This window comes from Pteropus medius, unplaced genomic scaffold, assembly GCF_902729225.1.
Source record: "Pteropus medius unplaced genomic scaffold, Ma_sr-lr_union100, whole genome shotgun sequence".
Taxonomy (NCBI): domain Eukaryota; kingdom Metazoa; phylum Chordata; class Mammalia; order Chiroptera; family Pteropodidae; genus Pteropus; species Pteropus medius.
In genome coordinates, this window is record NW_024343733.1 from 6,781,160 (window position 1) to 6,795,878 (window position 14,719).

General features: G+C 51.5%; 1 protein-coding gene across 1 annotated transcript; it reads left to right on the forward strand.

Annotated features, from left to right (window-relative positions):
* Positions 1-322: 322 nt before the first annotated feature.
* On the forward strand, positions 323-12,461 carry LRRC74B (leucine rich repeat containing 74B). The gene is made up of 9 exons (XM_039868414.1): positions 323-467; positions 804-946; positions 1,376-1,508; positions 2,388-2,594; positions 5,413-5,522; positions 6,509-6,624; positions 7,674-7,752; positions 9,490-9,585; positions 11,071-12,461. The coding sequence occupies exons 1-9, from the start codon at positions 329-331 to the stop codon at positions 11,224-11,226; spliced, it is 1,179 nt and encodes a 392-aa protein (XP_039724348.1). The 5' UTR covers positions 323-328; the 3' UTR covers positions 11,227-12,461.
* The last annotated feature ends 2,258 nt before the right edge of the window (positions 12,462-14,719 follow it).

Consider the following 14,719-nt stretch of genomic DNA (forward strand, 5'->3'; position numbering starts at 1 on the left):
GCTGGAATTGCATGGGACCGCAGGGAGAACAGGCGCCTTCAAAGCGTCCCGCGTCGCGCCTGGCCCCTGGCGAGCCCTTACTCTCCCGGCTAGGAGCAGACTCAAGGTCAGCGCAGGCCAGCGGCGGTTTCTGCAGCAACCAACAATACTGGGTTGCCAGGGCGACTGCCGCAGGGGAGAGCGCATCTCTATTGGCTACAGCGGGTGCCTATTCGCTGCATACCACATGTGACTGGTCAAGGCAGCTCGAGCGTCCACCCACATCCCCAGGCCCCGCAATCTAGGTGCGGTGGCGCACAGTCTGGGCCTCAGTGCCCGCAACCACAAAATGAGCGTAAACGTAAGGGGTCCCTGCGAGAAGTCTGGGGAGAATGAAGAGGAGGAGAAAGAGGCGGTGGCCACCGCTGGGCATCTTGCACGGGTCCCGGAGACCGAGGAGAGTTCAGACTCCGACCTGGAGACAGAAGGTGCCCCCAAGCAGCAGGGAACAGGCCTGTCTCTTCACCTTGGGGACTTCTTCAGAAGGGGTGGAAGGGGCAGACTGGAGCTGAGAGGACAGGGGACCCCTGTCCAGCAGAGCAAGGAGCGCTCCCCTCTGTGGGACACTTTCAGGGCAGCTAGAGGCAACTCCAGCCCCGTGCCCTCCCTGAAATGCTCCTAGCCACATAAAGAATTTCACCATTCAAACACACTTCCGGAGTGGTGTTAAAATGCTGGGTAGTGACAGAGGACCGGGGAGCCCTTGGAAGGTGGCTGGTTGTGCGTGGGGAGGGATCCACATTCTTCCCCTTGTTTCCTATCAGGCACCCATGGGCTTGGAGAACTAGTCAAGGACACCCTCTACCTGAGATCTTGCCAGGCCCACAGCGTCGTGCCTGCCTCCTGCTTTCTGCGCCAAGGGAGCACACCAGAGCTGAACCTGCGACACCGTGGCCTGGGGCCCCAGGTACCCCTGGAGGGACCCTAGGGCCAGGTCTGGAGGGAGAGGACCTGGGAGGCAGCAGCCATGGCTGTAGCCCCCTTCCTGAGCCCATCCCACACACTCCCTGGCCTTTCTCTGTCAGGCACGTCTCACTCCCCACATCTGGGTGACAGGTGGGATCAGGCCTATGACAGAGTTCAGAATAAGAGCTGGGGAGCCTGCAATGGGCACCTAGCGTGCTAGGGGGTCAGGACAGACTCCAAGAGGTGAGATCTTGGTGGAACCTAGGACAAGAAATGGGTGTCCCTGGGCACGTGGGAAAGGGAAGCTTTTCCAGCTGGAAGGCAATGAGTGGGCTGAGCCCTGGAAACACGCATCAGAGGAGTAGCTAGCTGTGTCTGGGGCTTTCAGCCCTGGGAAGGACCAGGCGCCTCAGACCCCTCTCTGTCGCAGGGGGCCCAGGCTCTGGCTTCCTCACTAACCTCCAATCCCTATGTCAAGAGGCTGGACCTTCGAGACAACGAGCTCTGTGGGGCCGGTGCAGAGGCCCTGTCAGGCGCCCTGAGTAAAAACAGCAGCATCTGCGGTAGGTGCTGAGCCTGGTGGGCAGGCTTGAATCCTCCCATTCCTGAAGATTCCTTTCCTGAGGCCACTGCCCTTCCCCTACCCAACCTGCCACAGCCAGACCTTCTTACCTGGGGCCTGCTGGTGTTACTGGGGTGGGGCCTCATCACAGGAGTGGAGGGTGTGGAGCACTACTCCCCACCCACTCCCTTCCTCTGCTGACTAGTACACTCTGCAGGTGGTGGCCTCCCAATGCTTGACTGTAGGTGGGAGAGTCCTTTGACACAGAGGTGGGAGCTGGGCAGAATGAGAGGAAGGAGGGCGGGGTGGGAGTTCGGCGGGGCTAGATCCAAATGCTGCCTCTGCCACTGAAGAGGGGGGTGACCTTGGGTGAGAAGCTCAACCTCCCTGAGCCTGTTTCCAATCTGTGAAATGGCCCCAACAATGCCACTTAGCCTTTGGGGATGTGGTGTGCATTAGTGAAACTGTATCTGGCTCACATAAGTGCTCTGAGCACGACCACTTGGACTATTATTGCCAGTCCCCAGAAATGTGGCAGTGAGGGCTTCTGTGGGTGGGTTATATTGCTGCCAGGCACGAATTATCAACAGGGTGGCTGCATCTTCATCACAGGCATTCTCCATAGCAACACGAAGTAGGTGATTTTAACGCCTTGACAAAGAAGCTGTGGACACACAAGGTAGGGATAGATGTCAGGGAAGCTTCCTGGGGCCTGAGGAGACCCAGCTGTTGGGTGGCAGAGTTGCCATGTACCCCAGGGTAGTCCGACTGCAATGCCCCTTCTGCCTCAGGCCTCAAAGTTTGGGAGATGGAGGAGGGTAGAGGAGGCTGGTGCCTGGCTTTGGAACCCACTGACAGAGGAGTGGTTCCGGCCCCCCAGATGTAGACCTGTCAGAGAACCAGCTGGGAGCAGTGGGAGCCCAGGCCATCTGTGCCACCCTCGCAGTGAACCCGGCCATACAGAAGGTACAGCTGGCAGGGAACGGCCTGGAGGAGCAGGCGGCCCAGTACCTTGCTGAACTCCTGCTGGCCCACACGGGCCTGAAGTCCCTGGACCTGAGCTATAACCACCTAAATGACCAAGCAGGTAATATCTGACCAGGGCCACCATGGGGCACTTGAGACCATCTTCCTGGGGCAGGGGTGGGTAGCGGTTGGCAGGACCACTCTGAGCATCTGTGCTCTGGCTCCTGCTCCCCATGTTCCACTTTCACCTGCCCCTTCCTCACTCCTTCTACACAGAACTCTTAATCCATTCCACAAACATCTCACTGCCCACTGCTACATGCACTGGGAGCTGATTTGGCCACTAGGAATCTAGCCATAAACAAAACAAAAGCCCTGACCTCAAGGAACACATATTAACCAGATAATTCTCCATAATTATTAGCGCTACACAAGAAACAAACAGGGTATGATTCTGGGGAAGAATGGAGATCCCTGCTTTAGAAGGATGATCAGAGTGGTCTCTGAGCTGAGGTGACATTTAAGCTGAAATGTGGGAGGGAGGGGCACGGGGAGGGATTAGGCATGGCAAGACCAGAGGGAGAGCATTTCAAGCAAAAGAGTAGTGAACCTGCAGGCCTATTTCCTAGACTGATAAATGCCAGTGTGACTGGGCTAGTGAGCCAGCGGGGAGTGGCTAGGCCATGGAGTAGAGATGCAACAGGGGGCTGCAGGGCTACAAATCATGGCAAAAGGCATGAAGATTGTATTCCAAGTGCTGTGGAAGACATCAGTGGGATTCCTGGATGTTACCACTTTCATGCCCCAGGGCCTTTGCATGGGCTGTCTGCTTTGCCAGGACGTGCAGTTCTACCTGCCTGCCTCCAACCACTCCAATCAATTATAAGAACCACCTGGGACCGTGGGTTAGGGATACAGATTCCTGGGCCCTGGACCTGCTGCACCAGACTGTTGAGTGGGGTGCCTAGTCACCTGCATGTTAACAGATGCCCCAGAAAATTTGTCTGATCCAGAAAGTTTGAGAATCACTGCTCTGTCTTAAACTGCTTAGAGTGAGTGGAGTGGTACCAGTCTTGGCCTGTGAGAATCAGTCCTAGAATATAACTGCCAGAGAGCCAGTTTGCCTCCTAAGAAAATTATTGTGAGAAGTCAGTGAAATAAGAGAAACTCATTTCAGACTTTCAGCAAACTAAGTATAGATGTCTGTCTGGGCCTGCATGGTCAGAAGGGAAGCACCAGAAAGGCAGCCAGAATGGAGGTGGCTGGAAGCTAAGGCCCCATGTAGGCTGCTGCACAAATATAGGGTAGGAGGTCTTCAGCCTGGAAAAGGACAGACTCAGTGGGGCCATTTTGTTTCCACAAGTAGGGATCTGTGGGTGGTTCCGACTCCCTTGAGGGGTGAAGGAGCTTGGGTCTCGGTTCTCCGCACGCCCCCCAGCACCGACCCATGGCAATGGTAGTACCTACCTCATAGGTCGGCTACAAGGTTCACAAAGGCCAAGCATTGGAACTACAGCAGTCGATTCATGCATATAGAAGAAACATCTCACCCTCTAGCTGTTCAGCGAAGTAGGGACTTCCCTACAAACTGGGGGCCCATCACCCTCTCCTCGCAGCCCTGGAAGTGTCTGAGGAAGTAGAAAGTACCTTATCTAAGAATCTGTAGGAGTCAGACCCAGTGCTGGGCATGGAGTCCAGAGTTCTGCAGTCCTCACGGCTTGCAGGGAGCTCTCCAAGGTGCTAAAAGGACCTGCCGTGGCGTACTGGCTGAGCCCCTGGCTGAGAGCACTGCTCAGTTAGTTCACAGGTTTTTCCTCTGTGCATTTCTTCAATCTAGCCTTACTCGGTGCTAGGTGCTGGGACCATAGAGAGGAATCAAATTCAGATCCCTAAGGGACTCTCAGGCTGATGGGAGAGACAAGCCAGGCAGAAAGAGATCTAAGGGTCAGAGCCTGGAAGGATGGAAGCATAGTGGACATGGATCCTGAGGTGGCCCAGCCCAGCTAGGCAAGCAAGGCTTCCTGATGCCGGTTAGAAGGATGAAGAGCTGTCAGCCAGGTGAAGAGGGGGATCAACAGTTCCACGCAGGGGGGTACCCAGGAGGTGTGCCAATGCTGGCACTTTTGAGACCTGGAAGCAGGTCAGACTGGTTGAGGGCTGACAGAGTCAAGAGCAGGGTGGGTGGATTTGTGTGGCTTCTGCCCACTTTACATGCTAGATATCTCTCAGGGTTTCTCACCCCACACATCTTCCCCACCATTTCATTTCTCTACTACTGCTGCCTCCTCTCCTCTCAACTGAGTTAGCCTTGTCACCTCTTGCCTAGACTATGGAACTAGCCTTTCAACTGGTCCCCTAGCCTTTTGTCTCTGCTCCCACCCACCCCAGTCCATCCCCTACACCAGCTAAGGAATTCAGCCTTGTCACTTCTTAAAGCCCTCCCTGCCTCCTCTCCACCACTAGGGCAGTGCCCAAGACACTTGTCCTAGTTTTTAAGGCCTCTCGCAATTGCCCATCACTCCTACTTCATTTTATTGGATCCCTCCCACACCCCCAGAGCCAGGCCTGTGCTCCCTGTGCCTCTGCACACTCATTTACTCTTTCCTGTGTCTGCTCTCCCCTGTGCATACAGACATGTGTGGTGAGTACCTCAGGCTTCAAGGTTATCTCCTCTGTCCTGACCACCACCTCCAAACAAGTTTAGCCCCTACTCTGTTCCCACAGCTCTCTGTGTGTAGTCTATAATAGCATATATCCCATTCATTTGTATTTATGTCTCCCCCATTAAATATGAAATCCTTGGGGGCAGGGCAGGCCCATGTTGGGTTCAACTCCACGATCCTCATGCCCAGCAGACGCCCTGGCACACAGCAGGCATCAGTATCATTTTTTGAAGGAATGAACAGAGAATAAGAAGGTCTGTCTTGGTGTTTCTGAAGGGGAGACACTTGGACCGGCCCTGGCAGAAAACACAGGACTCACTGAGCTTAACATAAGCTGGAATCACCTTCGAGGACCAGGAGCCATTGCCTTTGCCAGGGGACTGGAGGTATGAGGCCCCCAGCCCCACCCCATAGTAGGCCCCTCCAGCCTGTCCCTTGGGGGCAGCTCTCCCAGGGGCCAGCACCCTGCTGTTGCAGCTCTTCAGAAATGAACCTTGGATCTTTTAAGCAAAGCATAAGGAATATTTTGTTAGGTGGCTTTAATTTTCCCAGCCCCATTTAATGACTTCAATACACTGTGCCCAGTCTCACATTACTTATTGAGAGGTCCACAGCTGAATGTCGCACACCTTCCCCAGACATCACAGACACTCAGCTGGTGGGGACAGTGTGCAGTCTGGTAACACATGCTCACTGTGGGGCATGTGCAGATGCTTCCTTGAGTGACACCCTTGCACCCTTGGATCCCATGCTCTAATAGCCTACCTTCTCCCTTGTATGTTGTGTTTCATAGGCTGCGAGAATGGGTGACTGCAGTCCCTGCCAGGGTGACACAAAGTATCTACAATGTTTCCCATGTTGGCTACCGTTGTGGGGTCCTTCTCAGGGACAGCAGCTACTGCCTTGCCATCTGACAGGGGCTGAGCTGGGGTCCTCCCCCACAAGATGGGAGGTCATGCTCTGTCTTCCCAGCATACCAACAAGCTCCCACCCTTCTTCCCATCACAGTCCCTTGGGAAGATTTCATTCAACTCTGGGCCCTGGACTGCTCTGTGCCTCAAGGTCCCTGCCCTCAAAAGACTCCCCAAGTGAGCATGGGGTCTGGTCACTCTGTCTCTGGGGCCTACTGCTGCAGACAAATGCCTCAGTTTCAGGATCATTCACATCCACACCCACCCTCTGTGCTGTGCTTCTAGTTCAGCTCTACTACTGGTCACCATCATCTGATCCACAATACTCTTCCCTGGAACCTCTGTCCTTCTGCTCTCAGTCCACGCTATTTGTACCTCAGACACTCTGGGCTTTGAGGCTGCAGCCCTGGCTTTCTCCACTGCCACCTGAGGTCCCATAGCTTTGCACTTTTGCATTCCAGGCAAACATATTCCTGAGAGTCCTGGACATCTCATACAATGGTTTTGGAGACTCTGGAGCCTCTGCAGTGGGCGAGGCACTTAGGACTAACAATGTGTTAGAGGAACTTAACATGAGGTAAGGAGCACAAGGTGTCCCTGTGTCATAGTCTCTGGGCCCATAGCCACCCCAGGGCCCAAGGGCTCCATGATCTTGTTGCCGTTCACAACTTTAATTCCCAAACTTACCACCGTCTACCCATGATGGGGCTTGAGCCACAATCCAGGAGCACCTAGGTCCGTCCTCTCACTTGAGGTCATGACTTACATGCTGGGCTCATAATTCCTACCACACAAGCAGGGACTTATGTGTGTAAAGCCTCTTCCGCAGAGCCTGGTGCGGGCTTGGTGCTTTGTGTGAGTTTTCCTCCCTTTCAGAAGTTGACTCTGACAAGTGGGCCCACATGCATGCTCTGCTCAGTATGTGGCTGCTAGGAGGGTCTGCTTCTTCAGGCAAAAGCAGGGTCTCAGCCCTCAGCAGGTAACCAGAGCAGGAGCTGCAAGCCCAGAGGAAAGGAGAGAGGCAGAAGCCTGACAGGTCATGGGCTGCATGGCTGAGCCCCTCCTGGGGTCTGCACAGTAAACAGGGCCTACCTGCCTTCTTTTCTTCTTCATGGAAGGATCCAAGGCCAAAGAGATGTTGAAATTCGAGGCTGGAGTGGGGTCTGAGAAGACAGAAAGAAAAGGGATTGGCTTCAGAGACAAAGTGGCCAAGAGCCATGCTGGGGCCTGGAGTTTGGGTCCAGCTGGAGGAAGAGAAGACTGGGGGAGGAGCTGGGTAGTTTTCCAGAACAGATGCTGTCATGGTAACAGGTAAGGGGTACCAGCTGAGGCAGAACACCTGCTGAGCTCTGAGGGCCAGGGAGCAGCAGCTGAACTCCACGAGGTGGGGGTGGGGAGAGGGGGGACGCTCCAGGTGTGTTTGTCGGGTGATCTTGCTGGATACTGGGAGCCTCCAATGAAGCAGGGTTACTATACAGCTTTTACACACTGGCTTGCTCAGGGTCCCCAGGGTGTGAGTGGAGGCTGAAAAGCCCTACCCGGTGGCTACACTAGCAGCCCCTGGGACAATCTGGCTCTGCACAGTCACTCGGAAGGTAGCATAATATACCTGTCATTCTGTTGCAGCAACAACCGCATCTCTATGGTGGGAGCCCTGAACCTGGGCCTGGGCCTCCGGGTCAACCAGACACTGAGGATTCTTGTCGTGAGTGCTAGCCTGATGGGGGAGGCCCCAGCAAGACCTGCCTGTGCCTGTCCAGACAGAGCCCTCCCCTGCCACATCCCACTCCAATAGCAGCAGAGTACATAGGTTCCAGAGCCCAGATGGCGGAGGGGGCCTCCTGGCTGCCTCTTGTAACCTCTTCTTCCCCTTGCCACTCACTCACCCATCTCTGGCCTGGCCCACGTACTTATTCAAACTCCTCTTCCACCTCCATCCTTCCCTCCCAGTGGCATCACCAAATCCTAAGTCTGATCACAAATCACTACCGTCCTTTCTCTTTCTCAGCCCACCAGAGTGCTGCTCTGCTGCTGAGGGTTGGGGCACACTTGTTTGCCCTTCATCTTCTCCCCTGCACATCTTCTAGTCTTGCTGGAACCCATGGTCAGCCCAGGCGTACTGTAGGCCACCACTCAGACCTGAGGCCTTGTGTGCACAGCAGGAGTTCCCATCCTCCAGGGTTGCCACTGGGGAGGGATCAGCTGAGCAGAAGACAGAGCAGGGAGGGTGCAGCCAAGGGTGGAGCAGGTCCATGAGGACCACTGTGCCAACAGCATGTGCTCGGAAGACAGTACCTCCAGTTCTAGAGAGCACTCAACCCTGCCCAGCCCTCAGCTCCCTCAACTAGCAGAGGAGCCCCTTGCAGCACCCCCATCCCCAGCCTGAGGCTCATTCCTCTCCCACCCCTGGAACCTAGACCTCTCTCTTAAGCTCTGGATCCACATTTCCACCTGTTGGACAGTTCCCCAGGTATCCCATAGCACGTCGGATTCTGAGTCCAACCTGAAAGCATCATCTCCCTATAAAGGCTGACTCTCAGTGTGTGTGCAGCAGGGTGGGGTGGGATGGGGAGCTCCTTCTCCTTGAGTCAGAAGCTGGGGCCCAGTGCTTGTCTTTCCCTTTTTTTCCCACATCTTCCCTCCTTCATCTCACCTCCTGAGAGTGCTCAGGCTGTCCCCTCCTTTCTCATTTCTCCTCGAGTTCTGTTGACCTGCTAGTTTCTCATCTGTGGCTCTTCCCTCTCATCTGCTACCAGGTGATCTTTCAAATCAGAAATATGCCTCTGTCCCTCCCTGCTCTAAACCCATCAGAGGTTCCCCACTGGATAAATTCGAGCTTGGTAGTGCGTCATTCACAGCATGTCATCGGGATCTGGGCTCTGTCAACCCACCCTTCCCTCCTGCCTTGAAATTTCTCTCTCATCCAAGCTGCTCAGAATTCTCCGTGCACATAGTGCAGTATTTCATCTCTTTGCTGCTGCTGCTCTTCTTGCTGAAATGCCTAGCTCTGCCTATCTCACCTGTAAAGCTGAAATCAGGTGTTTTATTACTCATCCAACCTTTACCTCCCAGATAAAATTGGTGTACACTCTCTCATTGCACTTATCACATGGCGTTTTTATGATTTTTCTTTTTCTCCTCTTTCCCCAGCAGGTGAGCTCTTTCAGGGTGGGGTTATATCGTATGTCTATATCCTTGGCATGGGCACAGAGCCAGGCACTCGGTGGGTGCTCATCCAGTACCCACCCCCTTCCTCTCTTCCCCGGCCCTGCAGCCTCACCCAGGGCATTCTGCCGAATGGAGACGCCTACTGAGCTGAGACAGTGGGGCTGTCCTGAGGCACATCATCAGAGATGAGGCATCCCTCCTCCTCGTTTGTGTTGTTCTCCTGGGCTCCCTGGGATCAGTTTTTCTCAGTTTTGTGTTCATGTGTATTTTCTAGGTGTCCAGGAATCCCATGAGAAGTGAAGGCTGCTTGGGTGTTCTCAAGTCTGTCCAGAATAATCCGGTGTCTGCCCTGGAGCTGCTAGATTTCTCTGTAAGAGCTTTTCATAAACCTCACCACAGCCCTGTGAAGAAGAAAGTAAGACTTAGAGAAATGAGTGCCCTGGCCACATATAGCATGGCAAAGTCTGAGTTCCACTCTCAGCCTAAATAAATGGAGGTCATGACGCTCCACTCCCACTCCTGACTGAGGGTACTACTGTGGTCTCACCTCAAACCCCCACCTGGATTTTTCATGGGCTGAGAGAGAACAAGCCGCTCAGGAGGCACAGCACTCCCTCTTCACTGATACTTGGATCCGCAGGTTCAGCACTGGCAGGGCAGCCCCCTCCCCCACCCAGCCTGCACTGCCTGCAGGTGGATTGTGGTGCTAGAAGATTCACTTGCATGGCTGTGAGAGAAATTGGGACCCCTTTTCATTCAATTTCGCCTTTTTAATATAGAAACAAATATCACTCTTCTCTAAGGCAGTTAACGTTAAGGAGAGAATCCTCAAATATATTTTTTAAAAAGTCTGATTACAAATCACGGCTTATTCTATCTTGATTTATTTCAAGCCAGACTTGAGTCAAAGCCTTTCCAGAGATGTGTTTTCACAGTTCTAGTCCTTCAGGCTTGGGACAACTGGTGGCCAATATCCTTATTCTTTCCTTCTACCTGCCTGGTTTCTATGGCTCCAAAGCCAGAGAGTAGCTTGCCATGACCATGTTCCCTCTGCTCTGAGACTTCCTGTCAGCACTGGATTCTATCATTCTAAAAAATGGAATGATATATGAAATTGTCCTACCAAAATAAATGCTTATTCAATACAATGTATTGTTATTATCAGCAGCTTTCAGTATAATGAAAATACCACAGGGTTTGGAATCAGACAGGCCTGGAACCCAGTCCTGAGCCCACAGCATGGGATCTCGGATTCTAAATTAGAGATCAACACTAATCTACATACAGTGTTCTATTTTCCTCTTCCTTAACTGTTATATTTAGTCTAATTTTAGCCCAGATTTTATCCTCAGCTTTAAGGGAAATACTTCTGAATCCTTACCTTTCTTGTAAAACCCTTCCCAGGACTCAGACTTATCTTTATGTGCAACAGGGCCTACCACCCAAGGACATTGTGAAGGTGGGATGAGATGACAGACCCTATGGAAAGGGCTTGTGTAAAAAAGACTCAATCGGTGCTAGTTCTCTTCCCCCGAACTCCCCTTCTTCTCTTATTTTATTGAAGAACAACATTTATGCTGAAAATTACACATGCATTAAGGGCAGAGCTCAGTGAATTTTCACAAACAGGATACACCTACATAACCAGCCCCCAGACTAAGAAATAGAGCAGGCCCCTAGAAACCCCCCTCGAGCCCTTTTTCTTCTCAATTTTAACAGTTTGGGGAGTAATGGCATTTTCATCCATAGGAGAGAAGCTGTCCTAAGGAGCTTCTTTGAGACCTGTGTGTTTAAGTGAAAAAGTCGAGTTCTCAGAAAGTGATAACGTACTGTTTTGTAATGGGTTTCTCCTCAGGACATTCAAGTGAACAGAGAGTTTGATGACCTTGCTAGCTCAGTGAAGGTAATTCTTCCAGGGCTTTGCATAAAGACTGCTGCCCGCAGAGTGGAGTACAAAAAAGAGTTGCCGCCAGTCTTCAGACCGTCCCTACCAGTGTCTGCCCCTAAATGACTGTGGAATGTGGCCTCGTGATGCCTTCTTACCATTTGACTCTGCACTGAGTCCCCATGTCAACCAGGTGGTGAGTCCTATGGAACCGATCTTCATGATGACTCAGACACCTGTACTCTCCTCTCTACCCACAACCACTGCGCTAACCTGTGCCTTTCTTTGCTCTCACTCATTCGCGTAACATGAATTCGTACTCTATGCTGCACATTGAACTGGTATGGGGTCAAAGATGCCCAAACAAATCCTTGCCCTGGTGACTTATCTTGGGAGACAATTAAAATATAAGATGGTGCGCAACTGGCATTCTCAAACTCAACTTACCATAATGCAAACTGACACAACTTTTTTGGAAGGCATTCATTATGCACCAACAGCCTTAAAACTGTCTGTGTACTTTAAGCCAATGGTCTGACTAATCTGCTGTACAGAAATGCTGTTTATAATAATGGCAATAGGAAATAATCTAAAGGCCCAATAAGAAGGGATTAGTTAACTAAGATTTGGAACTCTGCAAACATTAAACGCCAGGTGCTCAAAGTACATTTAACAATTTATGAAAATGCACATGATTAATGTTAAGTAAGAAAATTAGGATAAAAAAATCACATGGTTTGTCTGGCAGTTCCTCAAAAAGTTAAACATAGAGTTACCATATAACCCGGCAAATACGTTTCTAGAGAAGTGAAAACATATGTTCACACAAAAACTTGTTGATCCACATAATAAAGTGCAAATGCTCACCAACTGATGAATGGATAAATAAAATGTGGTGCATCCATAAAATGGTACATTATTTGGCAAAAAAAGGAGTGAAATTTGGGGTGATAAAAATTTTCTAAAATTGATTGTGGTAATAGTTGCACAACTACATGAATATACTAAAAGTAATTGAATTGTATATGTTAAATAGGTGAATTGTATTGTATGTGAATTGTGTATCAATAATGACATTTAAAAAAAGAGGAGCAAAGTATTGGTATATGCTACAATATGGATGGTCCTTGAAAACAATATGTGTGCTCAGTAAAAGTCAGTCGCAAAAGTCCACATATTGTATGATTCAGTTTATATGATTATATAGAGGAGGGAAATCTGGAGGTAGAAAGCAAAGGTTGACTAGGTTCTTTTTATCATTTGGGGGACGATTGAATGTTCTAAAATTGGTTGTGGTGATGATTGCACAACTCTGAATATACTAAAAACCATTGAATTGTGTACCACTTGAAATGGGTAAATTGTATGGCATGTGAATTATATCAAGAAACCTGTTACCAAAAAAAGTTTGATCCAAATTATGTAAGAAAATATGACTACATATGTGTATATAGATATACACATATACAGAAAAAGACCAAAAAAACTATTTGTGGGTTTTTGGATTTTAATTTTTATATTTTCCTGCATTTCCACACTTTCTATTACAAGCATGTATTACTTTCTAATCAGAAAAATAAACGGTAATTAAAAACACAAAGTGATACAGGTTACAATGCAGTTATGTGTATGGCATGGCTGGAGCCCTCAGGGAGGGTGTTATAGACTGAATCATGTTCCCCTCCCCCCCCATTTATATGTTAAAGCCCAACCCCCAGTGTGACTGTATTTGGAGACAGGAAGTAATTAAGGTTGAATGAGGTCATATGGGTGGGGCCAGATCTGAAAAGATTAGTGTCCTTATAAAAGGCACTAGAAAGCTTGTTCTCTTCCCCCTCCTCTCATGTGAAGGCATAGCTAGAAGGCAGCCTTCTGCAAGCCAGGAAGAAAGCCCTCACCAGAACTCAACCCTTCCAGACCTTGGTCTGAGACTTCTAGCCCCCAGAATTGTGAGAACATAACTTCTGTTGTTTAAGCCACTCAGGCTGTAGTATTTTGTTATGGCGGCAGCAAAGCTGAATAAGGTAGAAAGACTCACCTTTGTCATTGGAAGAAGCAGGGAGGGATTCTCCCGGTTTCTCTAGCTCTCTGCTGATCTCCCTCCACTCCCTCCCTACAGCCAAATCCATCTTTCCAAAGGCCTGATGACACTGTTCAGAGGCTCCCTAAGTCCTACTCAGATCTGTCGTGTTCCATGGCAGGGGTCACATTCATCACCTCTGAGAAGTTAAGGATCTGGCTGGAACGCGAAAACAGGGTACTATATTGTGGTGATGAGCTGGGGGTACGCCTGGATTCCTCTATCTCCCCCCGCCCTTTTCCAAGAAGTAAACATACATTGGATCCTAAAGAAAGTTCAGTTGATCTGTACAGAATGGAAGAATCAAGTGATTGTTCCAAAGTCCTCCAAAATGCGTCCAATCCAGCTTTTGTGTGCCTTCCCCTCCCTTGTCCCAGGACACCCATTCTTCATTAAAGCAGTAATCAAATCCTACCTAGTTCCACGGTGTTGTATGGAAAAGGCCTTTCTGCTCCTGGAAAGGGGTGGGAAAGTGGGGGGCGTGCATACTTTCGGTAGATAACGGTATGCCTCTAGGAGGTGGCCATGTTTGCAAAGACGAGAAAAAGAAGCGGGGGCGGGGGACGAGTGGGCCTGAGGCATCTGGCGAGGGGACTACAGCACAAGGTCGACGTCAAGTCATTCGCATGCTGTCGGGGACTTCTGTGCAGGTTAGCGTCCTGTGCCCTACCCAGGTAGACACCACTGCTCCAACCTAAGGTCAGAGAACGGTTCAGATCACTCTGGTCTGCGTTTCGCCTTCCTTGATCCCAGTCTTCCCGCCAAACCCGCATCCAATCAGAAAGCCCAACACTCCACGAGTCGAGCAACAGCCAATCAGAAGTGGGATTCCAGTACTCAGCCCACCTCAAGGCCTTCTGGACCAATGGCCGCCTGGCCAGCAGCGGGCCTATAAACGGCAGCGCGCGGACGTGGGCGCGGCAGTTGGGCGCGCGGCGGCTGTGGACGGTTGAGGTCTGGGTGCTGAGTCCGGCGGCAGCGTTCACCATGGTAAGGGCCCTGGGGTGTGGGCCCTAGGCGGGGGTGCTGCAGTCCAGCACGATGGGCAGCACCCCAGAAACTTAGTCTGCGGGCGCCCAGGCGGGAAGGTGGACGAAGCCCGCCACGTGAGGCGGACAGAAGGACTCGGGGTGCCGCGGGAGCGGGCGTCGGCAGAGAGAGGGGGCTGGGAAGGGCGCGGGAGGCCCCTGGAGCGGAGAACCATTCCTGCAGGGGGGTCACCGCGTGGGCTGGAGGCCCCCCGGGTGGGCACTGGAGGTCGCTCGTTCTGAGTTTGTGCGCCGGGAGAGCAGCGGTGACCCCCTGCGTTGAAGTGGGCGGTTGGGGGAGGTGGTGTGGTGAGGAGTTGGCAAGGGCTGGAGGCTCCTGGGAAATTGCTGTAACGAGCCAAGATGGCAGCCGGGTTGTTGGACGGCCTTGACTCCGTCTCTGAGACAACAAACCGTAGTGTTGGCTTCTTGAAGACGGGAGGGCGGTTCTCAAATTCTCTGGTCTCAGGGTCTCCCTTAATTAAAAATTACCGAAGAGCCTTAATTTCTA

Excerpts from the sequence above, each read along its gene's own strand:
- LRRC74B (XM_039868414.1), top strand. The coding sequence starts at position 329 with ATGAGCGTAAACGTAAGGGGTCCCTGCGAGAAGTCTGGGGAGAATGAA. Across the intron at positions 6,625-7,673 it reads TTAGAGGAACTTAACATGAG|CAACAACCGCATCTCTATGG; the intron begins GTAAGGAGCACA and ends ATTCTGTTGCAG. Across the intron at positions 9,586-11,070 it reads TGGAGCTGCTAGATTTCTCT|GACATTCAAGTGAACAGAGA; the intron begins GTAAGAGCTTTT and ends GTTTCTCCTCAG.